At 51.1% G+C, this 24593-nt stretch overlaps 10 protein-coding genes across 10 annotated transcripts; 4 read left to right on the top strand and 6 right to left on the bottom strand.

The window, feature by feature from the left end:
* Positions 1-111: 111 nt before the first annotated feature.
* N7539_002105 (endonuclease III domain-containing protein) lies at positions 112-1524 on the bottom strand (the record flags this gene model as incomplete). Its single annotated transcript, XM_056931708.1, has 1 exon — positions 112-1524. The coding sequence occupies one exon, from the start codon at positions 1522-1524 to the stop codon at positions 112-114; it is 1413 nt and encodes a 470-aa protein (XP_056793739.1).
* Positions 1525-1960: 436 nt separating this feature from the next.
* Positions 1961-2632, top strand: pex4 (putative ubiquitin conjugating enzyme (UbcJ); the record flags this gene model as incomplete). The annotated part of the gene is made up of 2 exons (XM_056931707.1): positions 1961-2123; positions 2295-2632. 2 exons carry the CDS (start codon positions 1961-1963, stop codon positions 2630-2632), a joined length of 501 nt encoding a protein of 166 aa, XP_056793738.1.
* Positions 2633-3417: 785 nt separating this feature from the next.
* On the bottom strand, positions 3418-4389 carry N7539_002103 (putative GPI anchored cell wall protein (Dan4); the record flags this gene model as incomplete). Its single annotated transcript, XM_056931706.1, has 1 exon — positions 3418-4389. One exon carries the CDS (start codon positions 4387-4389, stop codon positions 3418-3420), a length of 972 nt encoding a protein of 323 aa, XP_056793737.1.
* A 2595-nt stretch (positions 4390-6984) lies between these two features.
* Positions 6985-7944, bottom strand: N7539_002102 (uncharacterized protein; the record flags this gene model as incomplete). Its single annotated transcript, XM_056931705.1, has 4 exons — positions 6985-7288; positions 7352-7504; positions 7560-7817; positions 7865-7944. 4 exons carry the CDS (start codon positions 7942-7944, stop codon positions 6985-6987), a joined length of 795 nt encoding a protein of 264 aa, XP_056793736.1.
* Positions 7945-9750: 1806 nt separating this feature from the next.
* On the bottom strand, positions 9751-10894 carry N7539_002101 (tyrosinase family protein; the record flags this gene model as incomplete). Its single annotated transcript, XM_056931704.1, has 5 exons — positions 9751-9796; positions 9844-10395; positions 10465-10587; positions 10651-10810; positions 10867-10894. The coding sequence occupies 5 exons, from the start codon at positions 10892-10894 to the stop codon at positions 9751-9753; spliced, it is 909 nt and encodes a 302-aa protein (XP_056793735.1).
* Positions 10895-12804: 1910 nt separating this feature from the next.
* N7539_002100 (sterol desaturase family protein) lies at positions 12805-13590 on the top strand (the record flags this gene model as incomplete). The annotated part of the gene is made up of 1 exon (XM_056931703.1): positions 12805-13590. One exon carries the CDS (start codon positions 12805-12807, stop codon positions 13588-13590), a length of 786 nt encoding a protein of 261 aa, XP_056793734.1.
* A 305-nt stretch (positions 13591-13895) lies between these two features.
* N7539_002099 (dynamin family protein) lies at positions 13896-16292 on the bottom strand (the record flags this gene model as incomplete). The annotated part of the gene is made up of 4 exons (XM_056931702.1): positions 13896-14286; positions 14353-15200; positions 15267-15863; positions 15915-16292. The coding sequence occupies 4 exons, from the start codon at positions 16290-16292 to the stop codon at positions 13896-13898; spliced, it is 2214 nt and encodes a 737-aa protein (XP_056793733.1).
* A 3218-nt stretch (positions 16293-19510) lies between these two features.
* N7539_002098 (uncharacterized protein) lies at positions 19511-19702 on the top strand (the record flags this gene model as incomplete). The annotated part of the gene is made up of 1 exon (XM_056931701.1): positions 19511-19702. One exon carries the CDS (start codon positions 19511-19513, stop codon positions 19700-19702), a length of 192 nt encoding a protein of 63 aa, XP_056793732.1.
* Positions 19703-20142: 440 nt separating this feature from the next.
* gel1 (1,3-beta-glucanosyltransferase gel1) lies at positions 20143-21546 on the top strand (the record flags this gene model as incomplete). The annotated part of the gene is made up of 1 exon (XM_056931700.1): positions 20143-21546. The coding sequence occupies one exon, from the start codon at positions 20143-20145 to the stop codon at positions 21544-21546; it is 1404 nt and encodes a 467-aa protein (XP_056793731.1).
* A 1020-nt stretch (positions 21547-22566) lies between these two features.
* On the bottom strand, positions 22567-23912 carry N7539_002096 (hydroxymethylglutaryl-CoA lyase; the record flags this gene model as incomplete). The annotated part of the gene is made up of 2 exons (XM_056931699.1): positions 22567-23365; positions 23452-23912. The coding sequence occupies 2 exons, from the start codon at positions 23910-23912 to the stop codon at positions 22567-22569; spliced, it is 1260 nt and encodes a 419-aa protein (XP_056793730.1).
* Positions 23913-24593: the final 681 nt, after the last annotated feature.

Here is a 24593-nt window from a genome sequence, read left to right as displayed (position 1 = left end):
GATACAGGGAAATGCGACGAATCCTAGAGTTATGAGATCATGGAATACATATACACAAGGAAATAATCATCAGGGACAACCATCAGACTCAAGATCAGGAGAACTTGATGCTCAAGGCAATGCCTCAACCTTGATCTTTGGCTCATCAAGCGAGGGACTCAACTTCAATGCCATCTCTCGCTTGACCGGACTCAATCCCTTGATCTCGCTCTTGCAAAGCTTGGTCCCTGCCAGATAACACTCCCCACACCTCCTCTTCACCGGCTGACAAGCAGTCTGGCCCAATCCAACCAGCAATTTATTGATTTCATGCCACTTGTCCCTGGGTAACCACGACTGCAGCGCAATCCTTGTCTCCTCGGGCGTCTTTGTCTTATGCCACCCCCACAAATTCGTGATGCGATGGACATGCACGTCGACGCCGATGCCTTCGTGTTTACCCCATGCGGCACTCATACAGAGGTAGGCCATCTTAGGGCCGACGCCGGGCAGCCGCATGAGGCCCTCTGGGGTCGATGGGATGTCACTGTTATATTCGTCGCGGAGAATGAGCGCGGCAGCTTTGATGTACTTGGTTTTGTTGTTGTGGAAGCCGACTTTGTCGATGAGTGAGTTCAGGTGGGTTGGGGAGACGGCGATGATGTTTTCCAATGTAAGGTCACTGTCCTTTTCAGGCACGGCGAGAATGTTGGCAGTCTCGTCGGATTCAGGCTTAATCTTGATCCTGTTTGGTGACACGGACTCTTCCTTTTTGACCGCGTGACTTCGATCAGGAAAGTCGTTACAAAGCTCAGTATGTAGGCGTTGCATCGCGACAGCAGTGACAGTGTCTTTCGTCTGAGATGAAAGCATCAATGCGATGAGAGTCTGAAATCGACGGTCCCTCGGCGATGAGGCTCGCCAGTATAGATCCGAACAGCCCATAGTATCCACCGGCGCGGTGGGATTGTCCTCCCGCATCTTCTTGACAATGTTATACATTGTCTCCCAATTTGAGGGTGGCTCAACCACAACTTCTCCGTCTGCGTCGCGAGTCTTTCGAGCCGGCATACGCCGAGTCTTTGACGAGGGTGCTGGTTTCTTGTCCACCGCTGCTTCTTCTTCTTCCTCTTCTTCTTCCTTGTTCACGGCTACCTTGCGACGACGCCTCAATGATGTTGTAGGAAAACCAGTGACTTGCTCTTCCTTTTTCACAACGACCTTGCGGGGAGTGCGATGCGAGGCTGATGAGCTATTCGGGGCGACGTTGGGTTTGCGACGCTTCGAGGGAGGCGCAATGTCGTCAATCACATCCTCAATGTCGGCGGTGTGTACGGATGAAAGGGACGATTCGTCATCGCTCCGAGGAGTCGATGTCATGGCCAGCGTTGAGATCTGCTCAAACTTGACGGTGGGATCGCTCTTATAGGCGAAACTGCTCAACGCCCCCGTACCGAGCGCCGAGCTTCGAGTCTGACGTCGAGTCGGAGTTGACAGGGCCTGCAGGACCCTGGCGGTGTCCTTGGATGCCCGTGAAGTGCGCATCTTGAAGACTTGGCGGGAGGTTTGATGGATGCGAAATGGTTTGAAAAAGACAATCGCAAGAAGATCGATTGACGCCTCGTCGGGGAAAATTCACATGTGGACTCCGATCCGTGGATGCGGTCTGGGGGGTGGCCGATGGGACCAAGTTTCCCGCTGGATCTCCAATCTTCCCCCCTCAGCCTCGGCGACGATCGCAGTGGACCGACTCCGACTCTTTTAGCTTCGGTTTGCTCGCCCGAGGCTCTTTCTCTCTTGACCTTCTGCACGTTCGCGTTGTGCTGCATATGCTTTGGGTCGCACCCTACCAGACCGGCACTATATACACCTATCGTCTCGTCGCACTTTAGATAGCCTGGGCTGACCTCATTGACCGCCACATTCTTCCACGATCCATCCACAGCAAGGTGGACACGCAGTATACATTCCCGAGGCAGAAATGGCCGCACCCTCCACCAATACGACGCAGCGCTTGATCCGCGAGTTGAAGGAATACTCCAAATCGCCCAACGAGGCCCTCTTACACCTCGGTCCTGTCGATGACGAGGATCTCCTCCGCTGGGAGGCAGTCCTGAAGGGCGTCAATGGGACACCCTATGAAGGTATGCGATGCGTCTGCGACGCGATACGAGAAGATCTCAAAAGGCAATCCATTTGCATATCATCCAACTCGCGAAGCGCCGACATCCATTCCATCTCTCTCAGTTTCTTGCCTCTGTTCACTGCACCTTCACGATAAGACTAACACATTGACTGAAACCCCCAATCTTCAGGCGGCCTATGGCATCTCCGGATCTCCATCCCACCCAACTATCCTCTCGCGCCACCCACAATCCACTTCACCACCAGGATATCCCACCCCAACATCTCCTTCACGACGGGCGAAATCTGTCTGACGCTCTTAACTACCGAACACTGGAGTCCCGTCTACACGCTTTCCTCCACGCTGACCGCAATCCATCAGCTCTTGACCGATCCGCAACCGGACTCGCCGCTGAATGTGGATGTGGCGGCGCTGCTTCGGGACGGCGATTTGCCCGCGTGGGAGAGTGTGGTGCGGTACTGGACGGGGGAGGAACGGTGGCAGGGTGATTCGGCTGTGGGTCGGTGAGAGGTTGAGCAGAATTGGAAGGGAAGACTGAGTAGAAATTTGGTTGAAATGCAGACGGCGACCCCCATCCGGGGTATAAGTTCTCGGGCCTGCCGCCAGTGCCCCCCGCCGGTATATGTATGAGATGATATAAGCATGTGTTTACCCGGTGCAACCAGAAGCGGACTTGATGAGCGGTAGCTCACTTCAGGGTGTGTGCATAGCCTGTTGTTTGTTTTGGCGATATACGGCTGATTTGGATAAATATGAAGAATCAAATCCTACACGAGCTTTTGAGAGAGGGTTGGAGGTTCACCGGTCAATTGAGCAGGAGCAGGAACGCCATGGACATTGAAAGCATCTTCGAGGGTTGGGGCAAATGAGATGTTCGTCACTCGCCCACTCCGCATCGAATATCTGTAATTTCATTTCAGAACCTCGCGCAGTTTCATACGCAGTAAGAAAAGACTAAGAAGCAAGATTACCCAGATGGCCCGGTCCCCAACCCAGGTATGCCCTAACGCCGAATAAGAGAACCAATCTGAATGGGAAAAGGAGAGACATGAGTAGGTATCATAAGGATCGTAGAGGGAACGACAAAAGGTCGCCATGGAGGAGAGAAAACGCTGCAGAATGTAAATGATGCACGATGCAAAGTAAGATCAGAAAACCAACTTTTCTGAAAGGGGGGGGCAAGTGGTGGAGATTGGATGACGGAAAAAGGTAGCGTTCCAATCAAGGGACGGCGGCCAGAAGGTTGAAGACCACAGGGAGTCGATTGGGAAATCAAAGAACATTTTCCCCGATTACAGTGCCATGACAGCTACCAGGGCGCCCCAGACCATGGCCATCACCTCCCAGGAACGATTGACGGTGTTGATGGACGCAGCACCGGTAGTCTGCAAGCCGGGGGCAGAGCCGGTCTTCGTAGGAGAAGAGCCAGATCCGCCTGTTGGACGCACGTGGACAATCGCGGTTGAGGTGATGGTTTCCAGACTGCCGTCGGGCTTGGTGGAAGTACTCTTGAAAGTCGTTGTGAAAGAACTATCGGTACTTTCGGCGGTGTTGGACGATGACGACGGAGCACGACTGGTGGTAGTGGAGAGAGTCGATTGCGTCGTGCTGGTCTCAGAGGTAGTGCGAGGAGCCTCTTGCGACGTGGACGTGGAGGAAGGCGCTTGCGCGGTTGTCGACGTGGTACTGGGAGCTGCCTGTGTGGTGGAGTCGTGAGTGGAGCTGGAACTGGAGGAGGTCGTGGTCGAGCTGGAGGACGTGGTGGGCTTGACCGTGGTAGGTTCCACAATTGAAGTCGTCGACTGCGTGGTGACGGGGGCAACCTGCGTGGTCGAGTGCGAAGTGGTCACTGGGGCGACAGTGGTGGTGGCAGATTCCGTGGGAGGAACTGCGGTGGTGATGGGGGCAGGCGAAGTGACGGGCTCTGGGGAAGTGGTCACTTCTGAGGTGGTGACCGGCAAGGGAGAAGTGGTCGAGTTGCTGTCACGCTTGGCCAGACTCAGCAGAGTTGCGATTCTCTCGTCCTCGGCTTGCATGGCTTCGGCGGCGTTCATGTCAGTCTCGAAAATGCCATGTTGAAATCTGCGAGACAGGACGTGCAGCGCCTCGTGGAGGGAGTTCGCGTTGATTTTGGCTAGAGCGTCCTGGAGTGACTCAGACTCACGAAGCATTGCGCGGTCAGTCGGTCGAGGATCTGTCGCGAACGCGAGCGACAGGATCGATAGCGACACGGTCAGGTATTGAAGCCACTGGATTCGAAACATCTTTGGCAGCAATGTCTGTGATCCGCTAAGATGACGGATTGGTGATTGGGACCAAGTCGTACCGAGAGCAACGGGGAGTCCACCGGATGTTGACTAAACAGCGATGCAATTAAGAAGGGGTGGGAGAACAGGATTGAAGATGGTATGAGGAAAGATGTAGGTAGGACAAGTGAAAGGTGGTGGCGAAGAGGGAAAATGCCGTTGAGAGGGGGACAAGGTACTAGATACAGAAAAGTGGGTACAAGAGAAGGGTAAGCGCAGGAACCACCTGGAAATGTAGCCAAGTAACACAGGGACAAACAACTTACATATAGGATCAAGCAGTATGAGGCACTGTAGCAAGGCGCAGAGGCACCGAGGGACACCGTCTGCAATGGAAACGCGAGCCACGAGAGAAAAAAAAAACAAGAGCCGTTCCCTGGAGCCACCGGATGAGGCAATCCGATGGAGCTTGACAGCTTCCCGGTTTTCGGGGCTGACCAGTGACTAGTGACCACTCTGGAAGGCAACTGATACCCAAAGTGGGACTTTCATTCAGGTCTGCAGCGAAACAGTCCAGTAATCCACAAGTGATGACGATACGAACAATAAGAATGAATAATCATCGAGTCATAACTCAGAGACATTGGCGAGCGGCAATGCTGAATCGCTTGGTCGATGGAGATAAATTTAGATATTTCTTCATTTTATTGTCTTACCCACCGAGGTTTGCACAGTATGTAGCAAGTATCCCATGTACACCCACGGTCTAGTGATAGGTACACAATCAAATGTCGAACTTACTGCAATCATGGATCAGGTCCCTACCAGAAAGACACATTGTCTTCTTCGCCGACCGAATTGGTCAAGCTTTCGATGGTATGGACGCACATTCCCCACGTATGACCGGTGCTCGTGTAAAATTGCAGATTGGGTACTTTTGTCTTTATCTTGAGCACGGTTTCTATTCTTCACATTAGTACTACTCGGTGATGTATGGGCGGCCAACAGAGACTAGTAGTACGTCCTCAATTCGATGCCGAGTTAGGTAAGCTACACCGAGGGAGCTCGCCGGGTGGCTGGGTAAAGCCTCGTTCTTCCGCCGTCGGGATTCGTCCACGAAAGAGCTCCGAGGGCGCAAGTGGACTCGAGAGTGGGGAACATATCGAGGCGATGCGATCAACGTCAGCCTGTGGGAAGTTTCGTGAATATCACAACATGGAATAGGCTGTCCGCCACGATCCTGTCGTTCGGTGCTGTGCTGATGGATTCTACGCATGTCCTATCAATTCTGAAGCCTACAAGAAAGAAATGGTTCCAGGTCCCCTAATTTGGATTTCTGTTTGTTGCTGGATTCTGATGAAAATTCTCTGCGCCCCCTTCATACCAGACGGCATCCGTGGTTAGGAACCCGAGTGTTTCTGCTCTTCAGGTCCAATCAGGGTTATGGTTCCGCATTACAAGACAAGATCGCAGTACCCATGGTTTTGCAAGGGAGTAGATTCCGCAAACTGAAAGGAACAATAGGATCAGACTTCAGAGTCCACCTTCATCGGTACGGAAAAGAAATCCTGCTAGATTCCTCGTGGCTCGTCCGTCAACCACGTTCCTCCAAGTGTATTGATCTCTGGTTTCACCCCATGATCGATTGCAGCCATAGAAAGATCGCGTTGCCTCCGAGAATTCTCACTAGGAATTATCCCGCTTTGATCTCTGTTCATCGCACGTTCCGAGGATTTCGATTTGTGTACACTGTGAGTACCAAGTACTAGGTAAGGTACTAACCACTAGTTTATGTACTACTAGTAAATTAGTAAATGCTAAATAGCCGGCCTGCTATTCCTTCGCTCGTCATTGGTTCAGTTTCAGTCTGGCGAGGCTGAAAATAGCGACGGTAGGCCCCACTCCGACTCGGCATGATGTTCGGTTCATCGGAGTCATGTTGTCATACGTGAAACTCTACACTCTTAACACTCTACAATTCTACATACACTGGGTCTGATGGGGCCTGTACGGATTGTAAATAGTGCATCGAAGTCAACCAACATAATTGGCAGCCGAAGGTTCGTTTGATTCTGAACTGACCTATGAGCATGCAATCTTACAACATCAGTCCATCTACTACTACATTCATATATTGTGCGTTTGTGATTGATGTCCAGTGAATTCGTATCTACCAGCTGGCTTCCCATGGAGGCTGGTTGAAAGATTACAGGGTCGAGCAATGTCAAGTTTACAAGCAATCTACCAAGGTTGATACGAAAGTTGTAGACAATAAAGACTTCCTGGTCGATGACTTTCCGATAAGTCTTACTCTATCGTGTATATGAGTTTGCCATATAATTTTGACTGGACATTTGTTTTCCAGGATCAAGGATCGTATTAACAAGTGCGACCACCGTGCGGCCTCACAATTGAAATGAGGCCACAATTGAAATGAGGCCCCCTCAAAGATAGTCTTACCTTAGTCGTGTAATTCGTTGAATCCACGGCTCCCTACCAGTGCATTTGGAATTTATTAGGGACCTCCCCAAGTCAGGCGTCATGCACGCAGCACTAGCGAATCTGGATACAGCGACTCTCAACATCCCCGAGAATGTCAACATGGAATGCAATTCAACATTGTAGACTATCATCAGCCTCGCGTAAACACTGAGAAGCGGTCAGTGCCACGAGAATACCATACACGGGGCCTCCAATTAAATCCAACATTCCATAGAAGAGAGCCTCTCCATCGGGAGAGATAACGTTGCCCCCCTCACTCAACCCCCAGGCAATACCATAGCCGCACCATAGAATCGATATGTCTAAGCTGCAAAGGAAGTACATCCGCTTCATTGAGTTCCCATGCCGCGACGCTAGCCGGTGCCCGTGAGCCAGTAAGGAGGCTATCCCAGCGCATGCAATGGCCCCGTAGAAACTGGTCCATTTGTTGTTAGCAAGAGCTTAAATGGAAATGGTGACAACAAGAAGTTTTGCGTACTAGTAGGCCCACTTGTATGTGCTGGGAATGATAGCCCCAAAAAAGCCAGTCCCCATCACAATCAGGATAAGGAATACATCCAGCAGAATCACCTCGATGGAAGCAGACACCAGCAGCAAAAGCTCGGTCATCAATAATGGTGTAGCAACAAGCCTAACAGTTCATCAGCCCCTGATTTTGTGAAGGTTGTTTCTCAGTGTAAACATACCACGATACGTAGCGAGCCCAGAATACCTGGCGGGTGGGATTGCTGCCTAGATTGGCGTGCCAGCCCTCACGCACAAATTCTACTTCCACAGCGACCCAGCCAAGATCCGCAGCCATGGCAAAGTAGCCCATGGAGATGACATAGCACGCCAATGCTGACAGATAGTAGAAAATTGGCAGGCTTTTCCTTTGGGTGAGGAGAGCCGCTGCCAGAAACAGAATCCCAGCGACGGCAAAGGTAGCTGTGAGTATCCAAAACCTATTGGATTGTTAGACCCGCTAAGGTGCGGCTGCGGTTGCACTGACCATATCTGCCCCCAGTGTGTGACTGCAATATCTGGTCGCTGTACGTGGACACTGATCGCTCGGCTGAGGAGAGAAGGCATATTTCCTTAATGTAGGACGCAGAATGAGATTCTAGAATGAGAGACGAAAGGGCTGTTAAGGTAAACAATAAGTTGTATATTGGACAATCTTCACCGCTTGTTGGGCCTAAGGAGGGATATCGAGAGATGCAGGACTCGTGGTGTAGTAAGTGAATGGTATATGTACACTGCCAATAATTCTTGAATGGAAGTCATCAAATCAGACCGTGAGCAACTCAGTACTTCTCTCCTTGCTCTAGACCTCTTGAGAGTACTCCTCATATCTGTCTGTAGACGGTGATATCGCTTCTTTTCTCCCATTCTAATGAGTGATTCGCACCGGGCGGCCCTGTTTAATATTAAATTTACACCACAGGTTATGCAGCCTCCATACAGAATCCTCTCTTTTTCCCTTCCCCTTACTTGATACTTTCTCCAACCACAGGGTAAAGCAACTACTGACTAGGCCCTCTAGCTGCACGCTATTCTATAGAGCACTGTGCCCTTGAAAGTCTTGACAATTCAAGCTCTCTCAATGCATGTAGCTTGTGCTACCTCAACTCTAGTTGGGATACTCAGTTGGGTAGATAGTCCCTCCTTTTATTCTGGACAGCAGGACAGTTCACACGCCCACATAATGAGAAGGCAGTTTTCGATGTGAAAGTCGTAACCCCAGTAGCATTTGACAGTCACTTGATTTGAGATTATAGAATTAGCAAAGAAGGTCCCATATACGCCCATTTTACTTGCAAGCGAAGACCATGTGGAGCTTTTCCAACCTACGTGGCTGCTATTTTGACTTTGCTGATTTTACCATCCGACTGAATGTTTCATTGCGCCTGCTACTGATGACGTCCAGGTTCCACTTTGATTGGACGAACCGACGCAGTCCTTCCCTTAGCCGGTGATTCTGGCTGTTTGCATATAGCCGACCGTCAAGGCACCTCCAGCTGTTCTTAGGATGGAGCGATTGGATTGGAGGTTCTGTCTGCCGAATTGCTTACTCTTCCTTGACTTCAAGAAATTGACTCTCCCTGACCCATCGCTTGGTCGCGGAGGCTTAATTGATGTTATAATGGTGGTCTGTCGCATACTTCGTTGAATGTATTGTGTACTGCACTAGGCAAATGCCGCGAGATACAGATCTACGACTCCACGTAATTACATCCAGTTGCCAACGCATCGGCCTTCGACCAGTCCCTGAGCTTACGCAATTTCTCCTCTTGGAGTGGTGGCCAATGGATCTCATCCCAGCCACCCACTGTCTTACATCTCCGCACCCACGCCGACCATTCCATGCGAATACCTTGGCTGGCCACCTGCACCTGCACCTGCAGTTGCGGAAGATTGATAGTGATGCATGCAAGTTGTGGAATTCCGCGGGTAGTTTTATCTCCTCCAAAAGTATCGTCCAAATGATTCCAGCTGACGTTTCAGATTGCTCGGCTAGGCTGACGAGGGATCAAATCTACATCGATGATTGTATGATAGTGCGTACCATAATCAGTCTTTGGTCTCGTTTGCCTTCCGGTGTGAGATGATCGAGGGTTTAGGATTGTAAATGTGAAACATTCTGCGTGTACATTAAAATTATATAATATGAAGTCACTTGCCAAGTTTCCAAAGCATACAACCAATGCTCTCTGGATTTTCGACCAGCATTCATCCATGCATGAGCATTACTCGAGCAACCCAACATCATCCTTCATACACATCAATCTCACGCCTCTGCGATTTCATGGATTTTGCTCGCTCATCTCTTCTCAGGTATACCGATAGCACATTCCCCCGTTCCATGGACTCATCACCTCGCCCACTGTTTTTTTTTCACCCAAGATCCCAAATTCCATCTTCATCCCAAGAGTCACGGGCTCTACCCAAGGGGGATTAAGTATGCGATTTGTCCCATTGACCGCGTACCGCCGATGCTCCTCGTCCGCAGTCTGCCAGATACCCCACAGACGATCGATCATCGCGTGGTGAAGCATAAACGCCGGATCCTGCGGCGAAGAGAACAGATCCTGCATGGTTGACCCAAGACTCAAATGTCCGCCACCATGCAAACCGAGCACTCCGCTCGGGCTGGCTGGCCAATGGTCCAGCGTCAGTTGGAAACTGGCAATATCTGGAGTTGCAAGAAGACTGGCGACATGGGCTTGATTGGTGAGATGGGCAGAGACGAAGTTGTTGAGGCTTCGGTTCAAGCATCGTGGGTTGTAGTCAAATTGAGGAGCCGGGATCTCGGTCAGAGAGAGGATGGTTCGAGGGAAAGGGCCCAGATTGATAATCGTGTTCTTGAATGGCCCGTCCTTGACACATCCTCCGCCGGAGCCTCGAGGAAGGGTGACGTCTCCACCGGAGATGTCCTGCTCGGCGGGATTGTAGCTCCCATCGCCAGACAGCGATGTGTCGCTCCCGTCAAAGAGAGGACTTTCGGCAAGTCTTCCTGCCCAGAGGGGCCAGTTCCAGTAGCTGCATCGAGCCGTAAGTATCAAGGACTTCACACGAAGGCATGATCAATGAGACATGAGAAGAACGTACGGAAGATGCGCCTCGAAGTTACATTCGTCTCGAAGGGCTTGCTCGAATAACCAAAGAAATTGCCTATGCCACGGTAGGAATAGACCACTATAGTGGCTGTTCAGAGTGTAGTTGATATGCGTTCTATGGCAACATAGTCAGCCTGTTGTCCATCGGGCATTATTCTCTCCATTGAGGCTTTCGCACGCGACAAAGTCGTCGAATCGGCTTCGGACACCGGGAAAGCTGCCCACAGCGGCCAACTTGGGCGGGAGACGCATCAAGCATCGGACAGCATCCGTGTAGTGAATTCTCTCGGCAGGAGAGAGCTCACCCCTTGAGATCAGCGCGAGGATCAGATTTGGCTCTGTATGCTTTGACACGGATCACTAGGGCAAGTTTCGCTCACCATTCCCTTCGAACGCTCATCTGATCCGGATCGCAGGGACATGCTTGCGATGATTGAAGTGCAAGACAAAACTCTATCGAGATGAAGATACAGAAGAGGATTCCCAGCTGCGCGCCCCGAAAGCCGAGTCTCATTTTGTCTTCAGCCCGCAATTAGTCAACGGATTGTCAGCTCTAAGAGGTACGAAGAATTTAAATTCATATAAGCGAGAGTGATCGAGCAAAATCTGAGCACATTGAGACGGCAAATATCACAGCATCGTTGCTCGAGCCCAGAAGAGTGCCGAAATAACTGGAATATGCAGGTTTCGTATTGCATTCGGCGTCGATTCCCGCCTGGATCATCCCGAATTCTTCAAGCACAATTGGAACCCGCTACAGCAGAATGACGACGAGCACAATGCGTTGTTCAACGGGTTGGCAGACCGGAGGGTTCTCTATCTACATAGGACATGATCGTGCTGATTTCAAATGCGACTTGGATCATCCCTGAGCAGGATAGAGTGCAACCCCCCCCCAATGGATGTGTCAGTCAGCCACTTCTGCGGCATTACTTTGTCAACTTCTTCACGTAAATACCAACCAATTGCTCCCCGGAACAATTGCTTATCGTCAAATTTCATGGCCATCTCCTCAGAGCTTGGTTCAGTAATCCATCTGGACCTGCCTTAGGTGAGCGGAGTGACCCAAAGACAACGTCATTGTTGTTCGAGATAGTGCTCCTATATCTCGGGGCTTGGGAGCACAGACCGCTCCAAAGCCCAGGGTTGTTCTCAGTCGATTCTCAAGGTCCACGTTGGTAACACGCGGCACGTTTCCGGATGCTACTTTCAAGGCTTTGAATGATCGGTGATGGCAGTAGTGCGTCGGGGTTCTCGGCGAACAGGAGGTACTGAATGGTTCTGTAGCCTGCTGTTGGTTAGTTGAGGGTTGGAGAATGGCCTGCGCCGTCGGCTGTCAGGTGATTCACGGGCAATCTTGATCCACTCGGACACACTCCCTCGCATTCTACTGGGAAATTTTTCTTGAATCGAAACAAGCGGGAGTTGGTCATGGTCTCCATATCGAGATGCCAGTACCATAGCCACTGATATTGGCCAGAAGGAGACAGATGGCATAGTCGATGTATTTCATCTTGAGTGTCCGAGAACCAGGTAAGTAGCAGGCTCCGTGTTTCGGAGTTCTCGAAAGAGTCTGGTCTCCGGGTCTTTCCAGGATAATAGTCCTTTATGGATAATCAGTGTGATGATCACAAGGTCCAGTTTTAGCATGTACCTACGAAGCAGTGAAGGGCTGCCAAACGAGCATGCGTGGTTGAGGCTGTTGTGATATCTGCTGACCTTCATGCAAGCGCACGATAGCGGCGCAGAATCGGTTCGTGAGTAGTGGATTCTTATTGCAGAGACCTTTCTTTGCATGACATCGTACTAATCAGTAGCCTTCTCCAAACAAGCTCGACTACTATGTTCGACTGCTCAACTCTTGGTTGTACGCTCGCACCAGACAAAGTTTATGAGTCGCGTTGTCTTTGTCTTCCTTTGCCCGAAGCTCATTTTGACCCGTGACCTGGCCTGATCTCTGTCAGCATCGCAAACGTACATTGATATGGACCTCGTCAGTGTACTCATCTCGTTGCCACGACTGTGTGGAATGTGTAGATAATGCGTCGTCACATGGCAGATCTCGTCCCGAGACCCGATCGTAGGAACCGGTTCGTAGCGGCGGATCCAACCCCAAGACGGGGCAGGCCGCATGGACCCTTTTTGTGGGGGAAAGGGAACCGAGGCTTCACAATTTAACTTTGAAGACTCGAACGTACTTGCAACGCTTGACCGCGGGGAAAGTGGAACAAGTATTTCTTTCTTCAATTGCATATAGCTGGGAGCACATCTTCCCCGCAGCAAGAAGAAGAATTGACAACAGCTTCCATGAGGACTTTTCGTCGTCGCCGAAATGGAAGCCGTTAAAGAATATGGCAGGCCATTCCTCGGGCCACTGACAGCCTTTTGGGCGGAGACGGTGGCCACATACTCTGCGCAGCGCATCGAGTTCGTAGGCACGTTCATGATTCAGATCCTGTTTTTCTGGCTGCCATCCATGCTGTATCTTTCCTTGGACGTTCTTGCACCTCGCTTCAGTCAGCACCACAAGATTCAACCAGCTCCAAAACAGCCCACCCGCAGCGACATCGTGCGTTGTTTCAGTGTGGTGACCCAGAATCAGATCCTCTCGTCAGCTCTGCATCTGGCTCTTATATATCTTAGCAAACGATCGGGATCAGGGACATCCTATCGAGTCACCACCGCCTTACCAACAATCACTGAATTTATCCGTGATATCGCCATCAGCCTCGTCCTACGCGAGGCCCTCTTCTACTATAGCCACCGACTGCTCCATGTCCCATTTCTCTACCGACGAATCCACAAGAAACATCACAAGTTCACCGCCCCTATTGCGCTAGCAGCTCAGTTTGCGCATCCCGTCGAGCAGATCTTTGCCAACGCGCTCCCGATCTCGCTTCCTCCCCAGCTATTGTACAGCCATATCTTGACCTTCTGGGCGTATCTCGCCTGGGAACTCTTCAATACAGCCACCGTTCATAGTGGATATGATTTCTTCCACAATAAGGCAAGGATGCATGATCTGCATCATGAGAATTTCAATCTGAATTATGGCTCGATTGGGCTTTTTGATTGGCTTCATGGGACCGATACTTTAGGTAAGACCCATCGTGAGTGAACAGGTGCAATGTTCCGAGATGATATCGAGGATGTATTGCACGAGACACGGAGGCAATGAAGGAAGCTCAAGTCTGGTGCTTGGTTCATCAGCCGAAGATTTCTTTGTGTTCTGTAAATAAATCACTTGTCTTTCAAAAAAGACGTTGGTCAAAAATGGCCTTTGCCGAAAATTGAAGTTTCTTCATGGTCGATTGACGAAATAATTTCACATTGACATTTCAAATTGATACTGACGGCTAGAAAAACAATTTTCAGGACAGATCTTCAGCAGGCCATAGAGACTACAAGTCGCCCAAGCATCTTTTAACCCATCAGAGCCCTTCTTCCGTTCTCTAGGTCTTGAACTTCTTTCCGAAGCTGCAGTCTTCTGCGCTTCGTTGCTGTAGATTCACCAGCCAACCTCTCAAGACTACTGTCCGAAAGACTGATGACCCAGGAAGGATTGAACAGGCGAAGAGGGGATCGCGGGCCAGTAATGAGATGATGATCAGACGCCTGCATACAGATGTTGTCAATAAACCGCTTGCAAGAGACCTTGTAGTAGGCGCGCAAAATATCGTGAATATCTTGTACGGTATGCTCCGAGTTGCTCATGTGAGACTGTTGTTGAAGATCACTGAGTTGGATCGCGGGGCCATGATGCTTGGAGGTAAAAACCTTATTGGACAACTCCTTTTGTAGTCTTTCCTGTCGGCTGTGGAACATGGTTCGATCAGTCTTTTTCGGGGAGCGCTCGATTCTTTTTCAGGAAAAAACTCACCTTCTTTGGAGGTTGTCATTGAGATAATGATTAAGCGTCATTGGAGTACCGGCTCTCTCAATATCAAGGAGGAAATCGGCCGCAGAGATTGCTCGACGGTATCTCTCGACCAACTCATCCATCATCAGGGACAAAACATTGGTAGACAGCTGCCTATCAGAACATGAGGCCAGCAGTGCCTTCTGAAGGAATGTGTGGACGTAAACAATAATATCACTAACGTAGCCGTGGACAAGAGCGGGCCACTTAGCCGACTGCCTTCTCATGAGGGTTGATAGCAAATTATGATTGAACGTTCCAATTTCAAACCCCTTCGAGTCCCTGTACAACTGGCTTATCCAAGAATTGATACCACTTATGACCGAGCATTCGATCTCTTCGTCGGCGGAAAGTATATCTTGCAAAGCCTCACAGCCGCCCGTTTGGCGAGTTGAGTTTGACGTTGGCTGGGCCGCGGGCTCCGAAGGATTGAGGCTGTCTTGAATTGATTCTGGCGTGGGGCTTGGAGGGGTAGCAAGAATTTCGTTCTCATTGGGAGCCTCAGAATCAGGTGAGACGTCCTCTTGAGAGCAACCAGTTTGAAAAGCATAAATATGTCCCCGAGTCAGAAAATCCTGCGCAAAAGATATGTTCCTGGAGACAATCAGTGTCGCCAGTCGCAAATCGGGATCATCAAATGCTTTCAGGGAACCATAATTGGCCGCCAGTGCGTGTTGCACGATTTGCTGGAAGTTTGAAATGACATCTAGCAACAATTGTCGCTGCTGCTCGGCGGTTTCCCGTTCTTTGCCCAGAGTCTGAAGAGCATCGCGAGAAGATGCAAGCTTTTTGCCTAGCTCGATGCGTACCTTTCAAGCAGTGCATGAGTCCTCGGCGTCAGAACAATCATTTTGGCTTCTCGATGTTGTACTTACAGCCGGAAATTCACGACGTGTGATCGAAGAATGAAGTTCCTGAAGACGATCTCTAAGTGCGTTGATACCGAAGCACCCAGGCGGGAGCTGATTCCATGGACTTGACATGAAAAACGTCCTTTCCTCCGCATCGCGATCAGTTTGAGGATTATCCAGTTGCTGCTGCCCAGGATTTCGGACTACAATCCAACCAAGCTTCACCGTCGTCGCTTGGCTCTCGAGGAAAGAGATAATTCTGCTTTCAGCTCCTTTATCAACCAGGTCAGGCTTAGTCAAGATCCCCAACGTTCTTTCCCCAGTTGGGTCGTATTCTTTAGCCAACTCGACAATTTCCTGAGTTGCAATGTCGACATTGGCCGGCACAACGGTCAACATAATTGATCGAGGATTTTCCATGTAACGAAGCACCATGTTTCGGACCATGGTAATATCCTCTTTTGTGGTCAATCCAGGTGTCGTGTTTTTGAAAATACCAGGTACGTCGATCACGCTGAGATGCTCTTCTTCCGGACCAGAAATTTGCAGACGCAGAACACTGTTGGAAAATGTTGGCTTCCCATCGTTTGGAGATGATGAGAGACCCATCAGCTCGTGTACCTAGTGCCAGTCAGAAAATTTTTGAAACCCAACCGGAAGACGATAGAATACTTCTTTCATCATGGATACAAAATCCTTTTGCTCAAGAGCCTCCGCACCAGACCTTTTCCACGCCCTTAACTTGTCTGCATCTGCTGCTTCAAGATCCGAGGACGGAATGATGGAGACTTCGATATCTCTCTTGCTCATATGCGTTTCACGCCGAAAGATAATTTGAGTCGCAAACCGAGTACAGAGGCCGCTGTCTCTTGGAAAACTAAGTTTTGTCAAACCCTCAAGAACCGAGCTTTTCCCACTCGACTGGTCACCGACAACGACAAGCTGTGGAAGACTGATGTACTCTCCCACATTGCACGCAAAGAGCTTGTCGATGATCTCCAGATAGGCTGGGTCGGCTAACAAGCTTCGCTTAGGAGGGTCAGAAGTCATCTTCGTCAGCTTGGTGTGGATATTCAGAGAGGCTTGAACGTGACTGAAGATCCACAGGAGAAACTAGCGGTGGGTATTTGGAAGGCGTTCGGAAAGGGGTTGGGGAAAAGGAAAGATGGAGGGAAGAGGGTAGCAAAGAGAAGATAAAGGGCGAGGAGGGCAACATCAGTTCGGCATTTCCCATGGTCTAGTATAGCTGCTCGCTCTGTGCCTACGTGACGACGCGGAGAAAGCCTTGAGACTCTCCAGTGAACCGGTAACTTCCCTTTGAATTGTCTGTCTCACGCGCCTCCTTGTGTACCTGGGGATCTGCCGTATGCTCGTCTTCTCCAAACTGTTACCTACACAAAGACGTCCTTCTCAAGTCTAGTAGTTCTTCGGCTCGTGACCTATGTAGTCTCAGGCATAGCTTCACAAAAGACATGTCTTGTCGAAAATGCTCCGGACTAATACTTGGCTTCATCTTATTGTTTTGGTGCCGAAGGGGGGTAAATAGAATGACTATTTGTGTGGGGCGGGAACTATTACAGCACCGCTCAAAGTTTGAAGTGATATATTGAGGTACGTATGGCTTGGATAGTAAATTGAGACCGATTTTGAAGGCACGATTGTAGCGCAGAACGCGGACTGTTTGGAAAGCGTTCCAAGACAAAGAGATGGCCGCAATTGGGGGGGGCTTTGAGGACATACCTACTCGCAAAAGGAATATAAAACATGGGGAGAAACAAGAAGAAGAACGTCTCATGAGTCTTGACTCCCAATCGTGTCGCGAACAGGAGCCGTTTGGGGATCATGATCCTCCCCAAACACTTCACAAGGATAAATGGCGCCATGAAGTTTTCTAACCCAGCAACAAAGCAGATATTGTTTGTCGTTCACACCAGGTGGAAGCTATGGTATTGCCAGGTGGTCAGAGTCACTCTATTACCCTCGGAGCGAAGGAAGCATCTATATTCGGCAACGTTCAGGATAGCGTGGACACATCCAGCCTTCTTGTTGCAGAGCTAAACAGACTTCTTGATATCATCGAGAGGGATATTTGATCCCCAATTTTAGCGTCGTTGGTGGCTAGGTTAGGTGATGTTAGCTGAGGATATAGAGAAGTCGAAGATATCAGTACTTACCTGCGTTGCAGCCGACTCTGTGTCTACTGTTGGCAGTAGTGTGCTGCCTGGAAGATCAAAATGATTGGACGTGCAGAAGATCCGTTAGCTTTCCATCTGAGCATCTGCATCTGGGATTCAAGAAAGAGAAACGGCAGTATAAGATGGAAGAGAAGAAAACGCGGCGAATTTGGAGCTCTCTCCGGTGGGCACTTGACTACCGGTCATGAGCAACACGAGAGCAACATAACCAGCAGCTGGAGAGAGAGGCAATGCTCTAACAAATCAAAAGATCAGCGTTGCTTTTGAACTATTGTTCATTGAGCGCAGATCATTTAAGTTAGTCAGTCATGGCCTTTTTGGACAATCTGCACCGTGGGTCGAGTAGGCTCCCAGGTACTTAGGTAGTATACGGGATCAAACTTGTACGACACAGGTCGGTGTGATTCCCTAGCTGTGGACCTACAGACTGGTGAAACCGCCCATAGTGGTGATCAGTCCCGGAAGACGCACGTGACACACACGGTATATCTTCCGATGCGGATTCAAGTTCTCGACACTCGCAACGGTCAGTACGTAACTATGAACTACTACAGTCACATGGGTACATACTGTACGAGTGAGGTAGGTAGCTCCTAATCATGACTCGGTCTCCATCAGTTGAAAGACAAACCTCCACCAATCCCACAACTCGATGGAGACGTCAATAGCAATGTGATAAGAGGTCATGGATGATCTCACGTATTGTGCTTGGAGAGAGAGAGAGAGAGAGAGAGAGAGAGAGAGAGAGAGAGAGAGAGAGAGAGAAAGAGTCGTCTATCATGATCAGCGGGCTCTCCACCTCTCAGCATGGACGATCCTATTCTCGATGGTTAAATGGTCAATACTGCAGAAGAGTACGCGTCCTCGAAACGATGATCGGCCCATCGACAACAATATCATCAGGATCCTCCTTGTCGGTTTGGCTTTTCGGCCGCCGTGGGGCGAGTCCTGATGGACATTTTTCTGATCAACCGCGCATGGATCCCCATGATCAAAGAGTTTCGATGAAACATTGACAGATTCCTAAAAATACCTCTCGCGTGTGACTGTGACCCGAAGCTGAGCGCTGTTGAACCACCAATTTCCACGGCCGACCTGTTCTACGGTAACTTTCCTGGACACTTACCATACGACACTGAAGACTGAATTTCGACTGAACTTCGTGAAGTAAGGTTTTGTCTGCTGCGATACAATCGTAGATTGATGTGGAGATGAGCTCGGAGCAGATTCTTCTCTCATTGATCTCAATGACCCTTGGTGGCTCCTCCCTGGGTGTTAATTACGGGGTCATTACAGGGTCCAGACAGGGTCCAAAGTTCTATGACAGGACCGTACCGAGATTGATTGGGTGAGCCCATCGAAATTCGAGGGGCCCCTGCATGTTGTGATTGTTGATGGCTTGGCGGCTCTTTGCCGATCGCTCAAGACTTTTCAACCCGGCCGAGCATGAGCTTTTCGTTCCACCCGATGCCCATTGCCTCTTCTACTGGATGATTGGGGGATAATTCCACGACGGCATAGTTGAGCGGGAGCGCAAGACGTCACGTCCTCGCCGCACTGATATACATTCTGAGTCTATCTCTGGACAAACTACTCTGCTTCAGGAGAGACCACTAAAGGAAGGTCTCGTGTTCACGGTGCTGCCCATTGCCCTATTGCCCTTTTGCCCTTTTGCCCTAATGCCCTAATGCCCTACTCTGCCGTGTCGCTCGATGCTGTCTCGGTGGTGGAACCATTGTCCGCCATGAGTCTTGGGTCCATGATTGACTGCGACCCAAGACTCTCCAAGAAACTCTCCTTGTTGTGATGATGTGCCAACCGGCCGTGGTGATGCCCTGGCAAAGATGGGCCTGGCCCATCTTTGCCTGTTTGAACGGCGACTCCACTGTACGCCACCAGCCGATCAGGGCCGGTGGGAGTCCACCGAGGACCCTCTTGGGTGGGCTCGTCGCCTCGTGGGACCGTCTCAAGTGGTGATTGCGATGGGTGGACGGTGGGTACCGGCCACTGAGGCAGTGCTGCTGAGATCAGGTCTTGGAAGGTCTTGGGCGAAGAGGGTCCCCTGCCCCCGTCATGGCAAATGGCAAGCGGCAGAGTCCTTCACCTCCCGCAAAGCCCCGGAAGACCCAAGAGCGTCAGGGACTGGTCCCTCCCGCCTCCGGACTCCTGAGTGGTGTGGTGGTGGGACTTATCGAAGGTGGTCGGAGTCTCCAGCCGCCCTGGCCGGTGGAGAGGAGAGAGGAGAGACCCTCTCTCCAACTCTGAAGGGTCCAAAATAGGGAAAGCTGAGACGCTGCAAAGCATCCAACGCCCACGTCCGCAACAGTAGTAACTACCTAAGGAACAGCGAGGTCACGGAGGTACCTGCTAACTGATCAGCTGCCCGCTTTTCACCTGACCTCATCATCCCTTTCCTTCCATCCCTTCGTTCTTGATCTTCCTCCTTCTCCTTCTATTTCTGCTTCCCACTCGCTCTTTCCCTCTTTCTGCTTTCCCATCCCCCATTCCTCAATCCCCCCCCCCCCCCCCCCCCTTCAACCCGTCATTCGTTTGGGTTTTTGATACCTTGACCTCTTTCGTCCTTCACTTTATCGACATTCGTTCACACTCACCAGGTGCTTCTTCATCATCACCTCGTCTTCAATTGCATCCTTGCCCACCTCCTTTTACGCCTCAAGACCTTTTAAGACACCAATCTAGACATCATGAAGGGCGCAATTTCTTCCGTGGCCGTGGCCCTCTCCTTGGGTGCTCAGTTCGTTCTGGCTGCCCCCTCCGACGTTGCCAAGCGTGGCAGCGGTGTGACCCCCATCACCGTCAAGGGTAACGCCTTCTTCAAGGGCAACGAGCGATTCTACATCCGTGGTGTCGACTATCAGCCCGGTGGCTCCTCCAAGCTGGCCGATCCCATCGCCGATGCCGAATCCTGCAAGCGCGATATCAAGAACTTCCAGGACCTGGGTCTCAACACCATTCGTGTCTACTCGGTCGACAACTCGGCCAATCACGACGAGTGTATGAAGGCTCTTGCTGATGCCGGTATCTACCTGGTGCTCGACGTCAACACTCCCAAGTACTCCCTGAACCGTGCCAACCCGGCCCCTTCGTACAATGATGTCTACCTTCAGTACATCTTCGCCACCGTCGACATGTTCTCCCGCTACGACAACACTCTCGCCTTCTTCTCCGGAAACGAGGTCATCAACGATGGCCCCTCCTCTGTGGCCGCCCCCTACGTCAAGGCCGTCACCCGTGATCTGCGCAACTACCTCAAGGAGCAGAAGCTGCGTCAAGTCCCGGTCGGTTACTCTGCCGCAGATGTCGATACCAACCGCCTGGAAATGGCCGAGTACATGAACTGCGGTACTGCCGACGAGCGCTCCGACTTCTTCGCCTTCAACGACTACTCCTGGTGCGATCCCTCCAGTTTCACGACCTCCGGCTGGGACCAGAAGGTCAAGAACTTCACCGGCTACGGTATTCCCCTCTTCCTCTCCGAGTACGGTTGCAACACCAACAAGCGTCAGTTCCAGGAAGTCGCCGCTCTCTATAGCACCAAGATGACCGGTGTCTACTCCGGTGGTCTGGTCTACGAGTACTCCGAGGAGGACAGCAACTACGGTCTGGTGACCATCAAGGGCAGCGATGTCACCCCCCTCCCTGATTACAAGGCTCTCAAGTCTGCCCTGGACAAGACCGCCAACCCTCAGGGTGATGGCAACTACAACAAGACCGGTGGTGCCAACCCATGCCCCAAGAAGAACTCTCCCAACTGGGATGTCGATTCCACCGGCTCTCTGCCCACCATTCCCAAGCCTGCCGAGAAGTACCTCAAGGATGGTGCCGGTAAAGGTGTTGGCTTCAGTGGCAAGGGCTCTCAGTGGGCCGGTACCGCCTCCAGCTCCAACTCTACCGGCAACGGATCCAGCAGCTCCGGTTCCAGCTCCGGTTCCAGCTCCGCCTCTACCACCTCCGGTGCCGCTGGTCAGACTTCCTCCGCTGCTGCTTCGGGTCTGGTCAAGCCCTTCACCGTCAGCATGGCTCCCGTTGCCGTCAGCCTGGTGACCATCGTCTCCACCCTATTCGGTGCCAGCTTCATTCTGCTGTAAAAACAAACCACCTTTTTTTGGATCCTTGACCCTTGCGCGGTTGCTCAGAATGTTGTGACTTGTCTTTTTGTGTTGACTCGTCTTTTCTTGTTTTTTTATAACGTGGACGTCGGACCCTTTTTTTTTTCTCGATCATTTTTCCCCGGCGTATTTCCCCATCGTTGTTAAGTTACATGGTCTTAAGTTCTTGACTCGAGGGCATAAGTGAAGAATCAGGCATTATTTCTATTTCAGAGAAAGCCAAAGCATGACCTTGCCCCGTCAAGTATGTGTAGATTTTGATGACGTTGAAGAGACAGCGCCGAATCTGTTCCGCGCAGGTTATGTCTGACACAGGCACGTGCAACCTTCTGTCCCGGAAGTAGATCTCAACCCACACAATTAGTAAAGACTTCATAATGGATCTATTTAGGTACATGTGACGAACGTGGACCCTGAGTCTAGAGTGTATGAAAACTAGTACACCATAGGGTCTCAGCACCCAGTACTTTTCAGGACCGAAGGCCTCCTGGATTCCTCCACCACCTCAAGTATCATGCTGGCGTTGAATCCCTCGACACATCAGTATCATTCTGCGGTTTGACGTGCGGTTGCTCATAACGCACTCCCTCGTCTGAGTACTCTCTGCGCCGGTGTATTGGAGGGAGAGCCAGTAATAGCCGGCTGTTCTTTTATGCCGTGGCTTTCTCCTTTCGCAGTGACAACAGTGACGCTATGCGTCATTCGTGGGCATGTTCGATGTGATGATCAGAGTGTGTTCCTCGGTGTCTTTACACACAGTGTGATTCCGAGGAATCTCCCGAGAACAGAGGGGGCCTGGGCTTCTGAGTCTACCCTTAGCCCTTGTCCTCGGCGTCGTGTGTGCTCCGTTAAATCGACCGGTTTCACGAGTCAGACGTCGAGTGCGAAGAGAGGGTCAGCGATTCTCGTCGATTAATGGAATAGGTGGCCCTTCCCCGCTGGAATACCGCCGCTCTCGCCAGTCGAGTCAACTATATCGGGCGATCTCGGGTGTTCCTCTCACACACGAACACTGCTACATGACGGTCTTCGCAGCGAGATCCAGGCTCGTGCCGATGATGTGGACTGCGGCTGGGACGAGGACAGTGCGGCTTTCTCCTGGTCGGGATCCTTGGGAGGAAGAGTTTGCGAGACGTTGTCGGTGGAGAACCGATTGTTTTCCATGGATGGTTTGGAAGATGAAGACATCAAGGTCCATTTCAGGGAGAACTGTGCGGGGATTGACATTGTGCATGGTGTGAATTTCGCCAGAGCATCGTTCAGACTCGACGTCGTGGTCGTCGTCGTCGGCGATGGCTTGTCTTGCGACATTCGAGTCTTGCACAACAAGGCCCTGCCGACTCGACTCGAATTGGTCTGCCCCAGCTCATTCGCGACCCATTCGCCTGCTTCGGCCAATTTCGTCAGATCGACACCCGTACTGATCCCCGCATTCTGGAACATATACACCACATCCTCTGTGGCGACATTCCCCTTTGCTCCGGGGGCATACGGACATCCGCCGAGCCCGGCGACACTGCTGTCAAATACGCGTACGCCGTATCGATACGCTTCCCAGACATTGGCGACTGCTTGGCCGTATGTGTCATGGAAGTGACCGGCTAGTCTGGTGATAGGGATATCATGGCCTGTCAGATACTCGAGGAGAGAGTGGACATTGGCTGGAGAACCAACACCGAGAGTGTCACCGAGGCTGACTTCGTGACATCCGGCGTCTAGCAGGGATTTCACACCATGAAGGACTGCGTGATGGGGTGTTGGACCATCGTAGGGATCTTCAAAGATGCACGATACATATCTGGTGTTGATTGAGTCAGTATATGCGGAACCGAATCATTGTGTCATCCAAAATCTGTGCAAGGTGTTGCACCGGGCTTGACTGACCCTCTCACTGCGAGACCGGCTTTAGTAGCGACACGAGTAACCTCCCTTGCTCTCGCTATTCCTTCCTCCACCGAACACTTGATATTCGCTTGACTGAATCCCTCCGTGGCACTGATAAAGACCGCGACCTCCCTCACGCCATTCTGCACGGCAATTTCCAACCCCTTTACATTCGGCACCAAGACCGGCCATCGCATCAAGCCAGCCTCCGGAGACGGCTGCCTTGGACTCGACAACAGATCTTGCACGAACGAGTGTCCGAGCAGATCTCGACAATCCGCCAATTGCGGGACCGCCCGCGGAGAAACCACCGAGGTGAGTTCTATCGCGGTGAGACCGGTCTCGCGTAGCCGTCGGATCAGCTCTATCTTGGTCGAAGTTGATATCTTGCCGGGAATATTCTGCAGACCGTCGCGGGGTCCGACCTCGACGATTCGGACTTGAGCAGGTGGAATTGCCATGCTGATTGAGGCTTATGCCTGGATAGAGAGAGAGACGAATGCAGTACAAGGCAAACAGCTCGTCGCGTGGACGTGGAATTTTCTCAGAGTAATACGGAGCGATGACACCACGCCCCAAACGTGCGATCTGCACTGCACTGCACGGTGGTGTTGAGTCGAGTCGAGACGAAAGGAATTAGGCGCCCTATCCACCCGTCCTACTTGTCTGAATACTTCAAGGAAGAATGAGATGAAATGCTACAAATACCGCGCTTAAAAAGGAGAGGAGAAGTTTGAAGAACAAAAAATGGGTAGAAAGAGCACAGAACAAGATGTCGCGCAAGTCGTATATATGACCTACGTGGTATTGGGTCAAGAGAGTACAGTCTAAGTACTTCAGTGAATCAGGACGGATAACGTCATGTCTTCCCGAACATTCCTCGTTTTCCGCGTGCGGTTGAATCAGTCGGGCCTCGGCTTCGGCTTGCGACTGGCGACTTGCGACTTGCGACTTGCGACTTGCGGCACTGCGGGAGAGGGCGAGGTGATTGATGAGCCTTAACCTACCTTACCTACCTTCTATGATGAACTCAAGAGATTTGTAGCTTATAAGTCTAGTGGAATGGTTGCGAGTGCGTGCTTATTCTCTGGAAAGCGCCGTTTCCAGGGAAGGTCTGTTGCCGATCGAGTGATAGACGGATG

Source organism: Penicillium diatomitis (genome assembly GCF_028827545.1).
Source record: "Penicillium diatomitis strain IBT 30728 chromosome Unknown utg000002l_segment0_segment0, whole genome shotgun sequence".
In the NCBI taxonomy this organism is placed as follows: domain Eukaryota; kingdom Fungi; phylum Ascomycota; class Eurotiomycetes; order Eurotiales; family Aspergillaceae; genus Penicillium; species Penicillium diatomitis.
The sequence above is the reverse complement of the archived record's forward strand: the minus strand, read 5'-3'. Positions and strand labels throughout refer to the sequence as shown.